Source organism: Gorilla gorilla, chromosome 21 (assembly GCF_029281585.2).
Source record: "Gorilla gorilla gorilla isolate KB3781 chromosome 21, NHGRI_mGorGor1-v2.1_pri, whole genome shotgun sequence".
NCBI lineage: Eukaryota > Metazoa > Chordata > Mammalia > Primates > Hominidae > Gorilla > Gorilla gorilla.
The window spans coordinates 58,050,740-58,062,593 of record NC_073245.2 but is presented as its reverse complement, the minus strand read 5'-3'; the positions used below and the strand labels follow the sequence as shown (position 1 = coordinate 58,062,593).

General features: G+C 52.3%; 1 protein-coding gene across 2 annotated transcripts; it reads left to right on the top strand.

Annotated features, from left to right (window-relative positions):
- The first annotated feature begins 1 nt into the window (after position 1).
- Positions 2-10,401, top strand: TNNC2 (troponin C2, fast skeletal type). 2 transcript variants are annotated; one of them, XM_019017091.4, is made up of 6 exons: positions 2-385; positions 8,782-8,833; positions 8,978-9,121; positions 9,210-9,324; positions 9,489-9,625; positions 10,236-10,401. In XM_019017091.4, exons 2-6 carry the CDS (start codon positions 8,824-8,826, stop codon positions 10,265-10,267), a joined length of 438 nt encoding a protein of 145 aa, XP_018872636.1. In that variant the 5' UTR covers positions 2-385; positions 8,782-8,823; the 3' UTR covers positions 10,268-10,401. The 2 variants fall into 2 exon arrangements, with proteins under 2 accessions (XP_018872636.1, XP_004062330.1); XM_004062282.5 differs by lacking the exon at positions 2-385 and adding an exon at positions 5,416-6,378.
- The last annotated feature ends 1,453 nt before the right edge of the window (positions 10,402-11,854 follow it).

Genomic DNA, 11,854 nt, shown 5'->3' with positions numbered 1-11,854 from the left:
CCCACCCCACCCACGTCATCTCCAATCTGTCCCACTCATTTCCACCCGACGCTCTTTAACTTCGCAAAGTAATTATGCAATAGTAGGGAGGCCATGTCTCCCGAGAGAAAACGAAGGGCCAGGAGAAGATGCGTGATTTGGGTTGGTTGGAATCTGACCTCGCTGAGCCTAGGTTTTCTCATATGTAAAACAGGAACAATACTGCTAAAACTAATTTTGCAGCTCTTGTAAGAACGCTCGTCCTGTGCCTGGCATAGAGCAAAGGCTGACGAAATGATCACTTACATAATGATTATTGTTTCTACAGTGTTCACAGGATTGCACAATCTGATTTGAACCTCACACATGGGAAGTAGGCAAACAGGGAAACTGAGGACCAGAGAGGGTGAGTTACTTGGCTTAACCACACAGCTTGCCAGAGGTTTCTTTCTTTCTCTCTCTCTCTTTCTTTCTCTCTTTCTCTCTCTCTCTTTCTTTCTTTCTTTCTCTTTTGAGATGGAGTCTCACTCTGTCACCTAGGCTGGAGTGCAGTGGCACCATCTCCGCTTACTGCAACCTCCGCCTCCCTGGGCTCAGGTCATCCCTCCCACCTCAGCCTCCCCAGTAGCTAGGAATAGAGGCGTTCGCCACCACACCCAGCTAATTTTTGTATTTTTTGTAGAGATGGGATTTGGCCATGTTGCCCAGGCTGGTCTCGAATTCCTGGGCTCAAGTGATCCACCTGCCTCTGCCTCCCTCAGAGGTCTCTGAGTATGGGGCCTGGAGCCCAGGTCCCCTGCTGCATACTGCCCTTTTCCTGTGCAGCAGGCCTGATAATCTCAGTGGCTCCCTAGCTTTGTTTTATCTTTTATCCGCAGGGCAGCTGCAGGTCAAGAAAAAGTTATTGTGGCTTCCTGTCACAAAGCCTAGGTATCAGTTGTTAGGGAAGATTTTGATAGTTATACAATACAATAAATAAAATCAAAATCTCTCCAAAGTAGCTCCTATCCTTTCTGAGTGGCACAGGAGAGAAGGGTGGGGGAAAATGCCTTAGGATAAGCAGAAGGTATTTCAGCTCCCCGCCCTCCCATGTGAGCAGAAAGGCTGGGGTTCTTATTTTCTGAGGGTCCACTTTCTACATCCTGCTCTAGGCACTTTACTGTCACATCTCTCCCTCACAGCGTCCTGGGGAAGAGGCTGTAACTGGACATTAATGGTCCATTTTCAAGATGAAGAAACTGAGGCAAAGTGACTTCCCCAAGATCCACATCTGGGAAATAGAGGGGCTGGGATTTTAAGCCTAAGTTTGTGCAATTTTATTTATTTATTTATTTATTTTTAGAGAGGGAGACAGAGTCTTGCTCTGTCGCCCAGGCTGGAGTACAGTGATGCAGTCTTGGCTCACTGCAACCTCTGCCTCCCAGGTTCAAGCAATTCTCCTGCCTCAGCCTCCTGAGTGGCTGGGACTACAGGCATGTGCCACCATGCGGCTAATTTTTGTATTTTTAGTAGAGGTGGGGTTTCACCATATTGGCCAGGCTGATCTGGAACACCTGGCCTCAAGTGATCCACCCGCCTCTACCTCCCAAAGTGCTGGGATTACAGGTGTGAGCCACCGTGCCTGGCCAGTTTGCACAATTTCAAACCTCGAATTACTCTTCATTTGGCTTATGGGCAAGATATTGGGACAAAAAAGGCATACTTCATTCATTAATTCAACACTCACTCATTCACCAACCATTGGTTAAAAAATAACTTGTCCTTCGGTATATGCCTTACATGTCTGGGCACAAAGCTGGTCTTCATGAAACCATGGGTTGTTAGAGCAGGAGGGCCCCTCGGAAATCTGGCCTATCACCTCCATTTTACAGATAGGTAGTCTGAGGCTTAGTGAGGGGAAGGGCTTATGCTGCGTCATACAAACAGTCAGAACTAGGAGATCTGAAGGTTGTGCATTCTCCACTATTATTATTTCTTCTTCTTTTTGCTTCCTTCTTCCTCCTCCTGCTTCTTCTTCCTTTTTTATTTATTTTTTATTTATTTATTTTTTTTTTGAGAGAGAGTCTTACTCCATCACCCCCAGGCTGGAGTCCAATGGCACACTCTTGGCTCACTACAACCTCCATCTCCTGGGTTCAAGCGATTTTCCTGCCTCAAGTAATCCCAAGTAGCTGGAATTACAAGTAATCCCAAGTAGCTGGAATTACAGGCATGTGCCACCACACCCGGCTAATTTTTGTATTTTTAGTAGAGATGGGGTTTCACCATGTTGGCCAGGCTGGTCTCGAACTCCTGACCTCAAATGATCCACCTGCCTCAGCCTCCCAAAGTGCTGGGATTAGAGACATGAGCCACCGTGCCCGGCCTCTTCTTTCAGAGACAGAGTCTCACTCTGTTGTGAGGCTGGAGTGCAGGGGTGCGATCATAGCTCACTGCAGCCTCAAACTCCTGGGCTCAAGTGATTCTCCCACCTCAGCCTCCCAAGTATCTGGGACTACAGATTTGTGCCCACCATGCCTGGCTAGTATTTTATTTTTTGTAAAGGTGGGGTTGCATGTTGCCCAGGCTGATCTTGAACTCTTGGCCTGAAGAGATCCTCCTACCTCTGCCTCCCAATGTGCTGGGATTACAAGCATGAGCTACCACTCACCATTCTTTGTTTTATTTTAATTTTTTAATTGGAGACAGAGTCTCGCCATGTTGCCCAGGCTGGTATCGAACTCCTGGGCTCAAGAGATCCACCTGCCTCAGCTTCCCAATGTGCTAGGATTAAAAGTGTGAGCCACTGCCCCCATTCTTAAACTCTGTATGGATATCTCCCTACAGCCTCCCTGAGAAATGGTCATGTAGCTCCTGTTTGAGTATACTCAGTGACACGGAGCTCATTACCTCCTGAGGCCGCCTGTTCCCATTATTGTTCAACTATGACTATTAGGAAGTTCCCCCTTATATTGAACTAAATACCATCCAGTTCAGTTATTCTTATGTAGAATATAATATCTGTTGAACACCTGCTACATAGCAAGTGCTGAGCACTGGGAAATGTGATGATCTGTAGAACATAGAATGGGTTGTGAGCATAAGGTATGCTCAGTGCTATGATTGAGGAAACTACTGGAGACCACCTTGGACTCCCTGGTCTGGACACAGTGGGGGAAGGATCCCTGAGGAAGTGATGTTAGAGCTTAGAAAGATGATAGGGAAGTAGACAGATGAAGAGAGGAAAGATGGGAGTTTCTGGCAGAAAAAAACAGCATGTGCAAAGGCTTGAAGGTTCATAGAAGGTGGTGTTTAGAGTAGTCTTTTTTTTTTTTTTTTTTTTTGAGATGCAGTCTCCTTTTGTCGCCCAGGCTGGAGAGCAGTGGCATGATCTTGGCTCAGTGCAACCTTCGCCTGCCAGGTTCAAGTGATTCTTCTGCCTCAGCTTCCCAAGTAGCTGGGACTACAGGCACCCACCACCACACCCAGCAGCAATTTTTTGTATTTTTAGTAGAGACAGGGTTTCACCATGCTGGCCAGGATGGTCTCGAACTCCTGACCTCGTGATCCGCCAGCCTGCACCTCCCAAAATGCTGGGATTACAGGCATGAGCCACCGTGCCCAGCCTAGAGCAGTATTTTAAAGTCTGATCAGAGCAGACAGCAACACGATGTGGAGGGAAGGAGTGAGATTAGAAGGGCCAGTGGGACCTTGCTTGGCTACATTAAGCAATTTGGGCCTTACCTGTTCCCTTGAATAAACAAAAGAACAAAGGTCGGGCTCAGTGGCTCATGCCTGTAATCCTAGCACTTTAGGAGGCTGAGGCAGGCGGATCACTTGAGGTCAGGAGTTTGAGACCAGCCTCGCCAACATGATGAAATTTTTTTTTTTTTTGAGACGGGGTCTTGCTCTGTCGCCCAGGCTGGAGTGCAGTGGTGTGATCTCAGCTCACTGCAAGCTCTGCCTCCCAGGTTCACACCATTCTCCTGCCTCAGCCTCCCAAGTAGCTGGGACTACAGGCGCCCACCACCATGCCCGGCTAATTTTTTGTATTTTTAGTAGAGACAGAGTTTCACCGTGTTAGCAAGGATGGTCTCGATCTCCTGACCTCGTGATCCACCCATCTCAGCCTCCCAAAGTGGCGGGATTACAGGCATGAGCCACCATGCCCAGCCGATGAAACCTTGTCTCTACAAAAAGTAAAAAATTTGCCGGGTGCGGTAGCTCACACCTGTAATCCCAGTGCTTTGGGAGGCTGAGGTGGGCTGATCACCTGAGGTTGGGAGTTTGAGACCAGCTTGACCAACATGGAGAAACCCTGTCTCTACTAAAAATACGAAATTAGCTGGGCATGGTGGCTCATGCCTGTAATTCCGGCTACTCGGGAGGCTGAGGCAGGAGAATCGCTTGAACCCAAGAGGCGGAGGTTGTGGTGAGCCAAGATTGCACCATTGTACTCCAGCCTGGGCAACAAGAGCAAAACTCTGTCTCAAAAAAAAAAAAAACAAAAACAAAAATTAGCTGGGCGTAGTGGTATGTGCCTGTAATCCTAGCTACTCAGAAGGCTGAGGCATGAGAATCACTTGAACCTAGGAGGCGGAGGGTGCAGTGAGCCGAGATTGTGCTACTGCATTCCAGCCTGGGTGACAGAGTGAGAGTCTGTCTCAAAAAAAAAAAACCCCAAAAACCAAAAAACAATAAAAACTAAATTGGAATCCCATGGGTCTCACCCTTTGGCACCCTGCCTGCCTGGGGGAGGCCTTATTTAGCTCGGCCCAGCCCTGCTGAGCTTTCCTTGGGAATGTCTATATATAGGGGAAGGGGGCAGCCCAGTTGCCACTGTCCATCTGCATTCCTTGGTGTCCAGCCCCCCTTTCCTGGCCCCAGAGCCTGCTATCGGTTGTCTTGGTGCTCTTTCTGTCGACGTAGCCACTGTCTACAAGCCTTGCCTACTCCCCAGTGCCCAGCCTGCACCTTGTGGATTCTCAGGGTGGGCTCCCTCTGGACTTGGTCTGCCTACCCCTTTACTCCCCAGATGACCAGATTTCTTCACTGAGCTCTAGGAAGGGGCCAGCTGTCCTTTTACCACTTAAAGAACCTTCCCCTGCCTACTCCTTCCTTCAACAAAGTGAATCCAAACACCCTTTCCCTGGAGAAGGTAACTTTGAGAGAAGGATCTTTGCTTTCAATGATTATTTCTCCTCCAAATGCACATCCTCCTCTCCTCCATCCCTCCATACATTTTTCCATCTGGACAGGTGCCCCAAGGACTGTCTGTCCCAACTTCCCTCCAGTCAGGATTAATAATAAGAATCATCAACATGGGTGGGCATGGTGCCTCATGACTGTAATTCTAGCACTTTGGGAAGCCAAGGTGGAAGGATCCCCTGAGCCTAGGAGTTCGAGACAAGCCTGGGCAACATGGTGAAACCCCATCTCTATAAAAATACAAAAAAAAAAAAAAAAGGCCAGGGGTAGTGGTGCACCTCTAGTCCCAGCTACTCGGGAGGCTGAAGTGGGAGGATCACTTGAGCCCAGGAGATAGAGGCTGCAGTGAGCTATAATAGCACCACTGCACATCAGCCTTGGTGACAGAGTGAGTATAGACCTTTATAATTTACAAAGCTCTGCAGTCAAGTGGGGATAATAGTTGCTATCTCACAGGAGGAGCACTAGATGAGATCATGTTAAAATGCTTAGCACAGTGTGTGGCACGTCATGGGGGTTCAGTAAACAGTGGCCTACCTGTCACCTTCTCCTCCTATCCCCTGCCCCTTACCATGGTTCAAAGACGGGACATTCCTCTTGCCAAGCACCAACCCTGTGTACCCAGCACAAGCTAGGTGACTTATACCCGGGTTCCCATTTACCATGGTCTCTCTGTGAGGGAGACCCCACAGAGAGGTCCAATCCCACAGATGAAGAAATGGCTCAGAGAGGCACTGCTACCGGCCCAAGGTCGCACAACTCGCAGAGGCTGGCCTTGGATCTTGGGTTTTGGACTTCAAGGCTTGTACTCTCCCCATTTTACCATGCTGCCTCACCCTTTACTACTCTGATCGTTCTTAACATCTTGGAGCCAGTGTGCTTCCTCGGTGGGGGGGACTCCAAGGCGGTGGAACAGGGCAGGCCTTCCTCACAAGAATCTAGGACGTCAAGGCCTGCCACCTGCTTGGAGGCTTAAATTTCTCTGCAAGGGCCCTTGGCTAAATTAGGTAATGGGTTCAGACTGTGGGAGGGGTGGGGCTCGCTGACCCCAGGATCTGATTGGGCAGGGTCTCCAGTGCTGGGGAGCAGGGAGGTGGGAGGGGAGGGTGCCCCTACAAATCCCGGGGGCTAGAGCAGGCCAGGTCATCTTTGGGTGGTGGAGTGCAAAGGAGGCGACCTGCAACAGAGGAGTCCCGGTCACCAGCAACCATGGTAAGGACAAGAGGGGACTTTGTGCCTTTACTCACGGGAGCACTCTGGGCCTCTTTCAGGCCAGGCCTGGGTGCTCTGTGGGGCAGTAACTTGGATGTTTGAGGTTGGAGCATGGAGGTTCCTGGAACCCAGGTGTCTTGGAGGAAGGCCTTTGACTTTTCTTGAAAGGGGAGGGCTGGGATATTCCAGAGATTGATCCTCAAGGCTTGCTGACTGCCTACTCACTCTGGAAACTTCCAGCAGTGTCATTCATAGACCTGTGAAGAGCTCTTAGCTTGTTTCCTTCACACAGTGGGGACTCTGAGGGGTCAGAGTGAGTCACCCAGCAGGCCAGTGGCAGGGGTGAGCCAGAAGCCTGGCCAAACCCTCCTATCATCATGGAGAGAAGAAAGGCTCCTACAGAAGACGGGAGGCCGGCAGGGCGTGGGGCCTGCTCAGATGCAGGGCTCTGGGAGCCCTGAGGATGATGGGAAGGGGCAGAAGATGACAGACCAGAGTTAGAGAGACTCTGCTCTCCTAGAGAGGGCTTCTGATTTGGAGCTGTTGTTTTGGTCTGAGATCCCCCTCCCCACTTCACTTCAAGGAGTAACTAGATCCCAGAGGCCAGCTGCTGTTGCCCATGCCTGACTAAAAATAGCCTGCCCTCCTGGCACAGGGAAAGAGGAGGAGAGGAAGGAGGGGGAGAAGGAGGAGCACCGGTGGCCAGCCGGCTGAAGAGCTCCTTGGAAGCCTCACCCCGTCCTCACTGCCAGCCTCAATCCAAAGCCTCTGACCCAGATGGCCTGGCTTGGATATGACGTGGAAACCCCCGCAGAAATCTCACTTTCATGTCAAGGCCTCCATCACATTCGGCCCCCCATGAGGGGCCTTTTCTCCAATGACTGAATCCTAAGAAGGAAGCTGACAGCCTCCGACTCTGCCAGTTCTCTGAGGGGCGGGATGATGTGTCTTTTGTCTCTTCTTGGTGGTCCCAGTGCCTGATCTGTGGCTTGACATGCAGCAAGTACTCAATAACTTTGTGTTGCATTATTATTTATTTGAGAACAAACATTTTATTGAGCAGCTATTAAAGTACCGGGCACCATTAGGAGCTGCAGAAAACTGGAAAATAGTGCTGGAATGGTGCTAGCCCTTTACAAAGCCCTTTCACACCCCTGATATCTCATCCCTGAAAAGCTACAGAGAGAAGATGAAGGCACGCTAAGTGACTTGCCTAAGGTCACTGGGGGGGGGGGGGGTTCCCGACTTGGCCTTCAATTGACAAGTGAGAAGGCCTTGGGCTTAATTTGTTGTCTCCTCTCTTTTGCTCAAAACTGGGGTCACAGGCTGCGCGCGGTGGCTCACGCCTGTAATCCCATCACTTTGGGAAGCCGAGGCAGGCTAAGGTAGGGGGTTCGAAACCAGCCTGACCAACATGGAGAAACCTCATCTCTACTAAAAATACAAAATTAGCCGGGCGTTGTGGTGCATGCCTGTAATCCCAGCTACTCAGGAGGCTGAGGGAGAAGAATTGCTTGAACCCTGGAGGTGGGGGTTGCGGTTGTGGCGAGCTGAGATCATGCCATTACACTGCAGCCTAGGCAACAGGAGCAAAACTCTGTCTCAAAACATAACAAAACAAACAAACAAAAAAAACTGGGGTCAGGCCGGGCATGGTGGCTCACGCCTGTAATCCCAGCACTTTGGGAAGCCGAGGTGGGCGGATCACCTGAGGTGAGGAGTTCAAGACCAGCCTGGCCAACATGGTGAAACCTCGTCTCTACTAAAAATACAAAAATTAGCTGGGCATGTTGGCGCATGCCTGTAATCCCAGCTACTCGAGAGGCTGAGGGAGGAGAATCGCTTGAACCCAGGAGGTGGAGATTGCAGTGAGCCGAGATCACGCCATTGCACTCCAGCCTGGGCGACAGGGCGAGACTCTGTCACAAAAACAAAAAACAAAAACAAAAACTGGGGTCAGAAGCTGGGCACAGTGGCTCAAGCCTGTAATCCTAGCACTTTGGGAGGCCAAGGTGGGAGGATCACTTGAGCCCAGGAGTTCAAAACCAGCCCGGGTAATATAGTGGGACCCCGTCTCTACAAAAAATTTTAAAAATTAGGCGTGGTGTACGCTATAGTCCCAGCTACTCAGGAGGCTGTGTTGGGAGGATCACTTGAGCCCAGGAGGTTGAGGCTGCAGTGAGCTATGATCACGCTACTGCACTCCAGCCTGTGTGACAGAGCGAGACAAAACAAAACTGTGATTGGGTGCTGTGCGGGCACACAATTATGTGACAAGTTTGAAGTTGTTCTTCTGGAGAATCAAGGGCGCTGGCAGAGTGGGGGTTGGGAAGAATGGCTTTGAGGTGAGGAACTGCTCTGGGGCTGCCTCTTCAGCTCAGACTTTCTCTGTGTCTCCTGCAGACGGACCAGCAGGCTGAGGCCAGGTCCTACCTCAGCGAAGAGATGATCGCTGGTGAGTGAGGCGCGGCAGGCTGGAGGCTGGGTGGATGTATGCTGGGGACATGTTGGCCTCTAGGCAGGGTGGGGGTGGGGGGGGGGTAGGTGTGAGGCTGACAGTCCAGCAGGCCTCACCTCTGCCCTCTGCCCTCCCTCGCAGAGTTCAAGGCTGCCTTTGACATGTTTGATGCTGATGGTGGTGGGGACATCAGCGTCAAGGAGTTGGGCACGGTGATGAGGATGCTGGGCCAGACACCCACCAAGGAGGAGCTGGACGCCATCATCGAGGAGGTGGATGAGGACGGTGAGCGGGTGTCCCTCGGAGGCAGGGGATGGTGGGGAGAGGCGGCAGCGGCTGGGCTCAGGCTCAGTCCGCCACCTGCTGCCCGCAGGCAGCGGCACCATCGACTTCGAGGAGTTCTTGGTCATGATGGTGCGCCAGATGAAAGAGGACGCGAAGGGGAAGAGCGAGGAGGAGCTGGCCGAGTGCTTCCGCATCTTCGACAGGTGCGCTGGGGGCCCGGGAGCCGAGGGAGGGGCTTAGCAGTCAGAACCCGGCCGGCAGCGCTGGAAGCTTCCCCGGGTTGGGAGTGCGGAAGCGGGGCGTCGAGTGTGGTGGCCAGGGCAGCTCGCCCCGGCCCTGAGCCCTGCCCTGTCCCTCGGACCTGAAGGAATGCAGACGGCTACATCGACCCGGAGGAGCTGGCTGAGATTTTCAGGGCCTCCGGGGAGCACGTGACGGACGAGGAGATCGAATCTCTGATGAAAGACGGCGACAAGAACAACGACGGCCGCATTGACTTCGACGGTGAGGGCCACGGGAGCTTGGGAAGAGCGGGTGGGAGCCCCAGAGGACGGCGGGCACTGGTGCCTAGCTCCGGTGCAGTGTCCTTGGCCTTGTGGGCTGGGCTGGGCATAACTTCACCAAGTTCCCCATAGTCTCCTGGGGGCAGGTATAGAAGCGCTCCACGACTCTGTGCAGTTTATCAATTAATGACCAGGCAGGGGGGCGTGGTGGCTCAGGACTGTAAAATCCTAGAACTTTGGGAGGATGAGGTGGGAGGATTGCTTGAGGCCAAGAGTTCGAGACCAGCCTGGGCAACATAGTGAGACCCTGTCTTTACAAAAAATAAAATAAAATAAAAAGGCAGGTGTGGTGGCACACCTGTGGTCCCAGTTGCTCCAGGGGCTGAGGTAAGAGGATCGCTTGAGCCTAGGAGATCAAGGCTGCAATGAGTTATGATTGTGCCACTGCACTCTAGCCTAGGCGACAGACCTTGGCGACCTTGGCAACAGAGTGAGACTCTGTCTCAACAAAAACAAAAACAAAAAGTCATCCCCTCTGTGTGGCTGGAGCCCTGGCCTGGCCTCTGCGTCCCCAGTGGGACCCCTGACCCTCTCCCTCTCCTTTCCCTCAGAGTTCCTGAAGATGATGGAGGGCGTGCAGTAAGGAGTGGACAGTCGCCTCTACCAAGATCGCGTGTCCCTAGGGTGTGGGAGACTCCGCCCTGCCGGGTCCCCACCAGGGAGGCGCGGCCCCTTGTGGGTCTTTGTCTGGAAGGAATAAAAGCAAATGTTCCAAAACTCGTGGCCTGAATGAGGGGAGAGCCGAGGACAGCAGGTCGCAAGGGCTGTGGTCCAGGGTGCCATCCCGGCTGGCACCACCCGGAGCACCTTTGGGGATCCCCAGGAGAGGCTGTCTGAGCGGCGGGATGTGGAAGGGAGCTGGGCCCTGGAGCCCAAGGCGGCGGCTGCGAGTGCTCGATGGCGCTGACTCGCTCTGCAGGTTTGCAGCCGGCTCCTGACAGCTGGCGCTGGGCCTGCGCAGCTTGGCGGACAGGCAGTGGTGGCTCCAGGAGGCTGCAGGGGCTTTGAGTTGAGTCAGGGTGAGCCGGCGGACTGCGGAGGGGTCCTGAGACGGCAGGTAGGGTGAGGGGGTGGGAGAGGCTAGAACCCTGGGGAGCCGGGAAGCTCCCTCACTTCCCCACCGTCCTTTTCTGGAACGTTTGCATCTTAGATGTTGTCGTAGCTGCCACCTTCTGCAGGCTCCCTAGCTGGGGAGAGGGGAAGTAGGTGCCCATCCATGCCAGGCAGCATTGTTTCTGCTCGACCTTTTACTTCTTCTGTTCTTCCAAGTGCTTACTCCTCAAATCGTACTGGTGGTTGTAGGGGAGGGTGGAGGCACCCACTAAGGAGATTCTGATCTCATCATTTGACCCCAGATCCCTGCCTCCACCCGGTCTCTGCCAGTGCGCTCTACAGAGGGCCATCAGCACCAGCGAGCCAAAATATCTGACTTGGCCACTGCCCTGTTGAAAGTAGTTCAAGGCTCCTCACTGCTTCTACAATGAGATCCAAATTCCTTCCCTCCCTCCCTCCCTCTCTTTCTTCCCATAGTCCTCACAGGGCTGCAGCCACACTGGGCAATGTATTCCTGATATGGACCTCGGGTACATTTTCAAGCCCTTGGTACTTTGCACATGCTGTTTGCCCTCCCTGGAATGCCCTTGTCCTTCTTACAAGCTGGCAGATTCTTCAACCTACAAGACCCAGCTCAACTACCATCTCCTCCCTTGAACCTTGCCCTCAGTGGCTATTTGCTGCCATAGCGATTCGTATACAACAGGTATCAGATCGCAGCTAATTAAGTGTAGGGGTAGTTTAGCTTTAGAGACAGAATGCCTGTGTGTGAGTGCTCGCTGCCTGTGACAAGCTAAACCACTCTGTGCCACAGTTTCCTCATCTGTAAAATGGGGATAATGATAGTACACATGGGGTTGTGAGAAGAAGTTAGTGTGTGCAAAGTGCTTACAGCAGTGCCTGGCACATAGCAAGCATTTTTTTTTTAACAGAGTTTCGCTCTTGTCATCCAGGCTGGAGTGCAGTGGCGCGATCTCAGCTCACTGCAACCTCCGCCTCCTGGGTTCGAGCAATTCTTCTGCCTCAGCCTCCTGAGTAGCTGGGATTACAGGTGTCCACCACCATGCCTGGCTAATTTTTGTATTTTTAGTAGAGACCAGGTTTCACCATGTTGGCC

What these genes read in the sequence shown, in the direction of transcription:
- TNNC2 (XM_004062282.5), top strand. An exon ending in CGAGGAGGTGGATGAGGACG is followed by an intron (nt 9,122 to 9,209) that starts GTGAGCGGGTGT and finishes TGCTGCCCGCAG; the next exon opens with GCAGCGGCACCATCGACTTC. An exon ending in CGGCCGCATTGACTTCGACG is followed by an intron (nt 9,626 to 10,235) that starts GTGAGGGCCACG and finishes CCTTTCCCTCAG; the next exon opens with AGTTCCTGAAGATGATGGAG.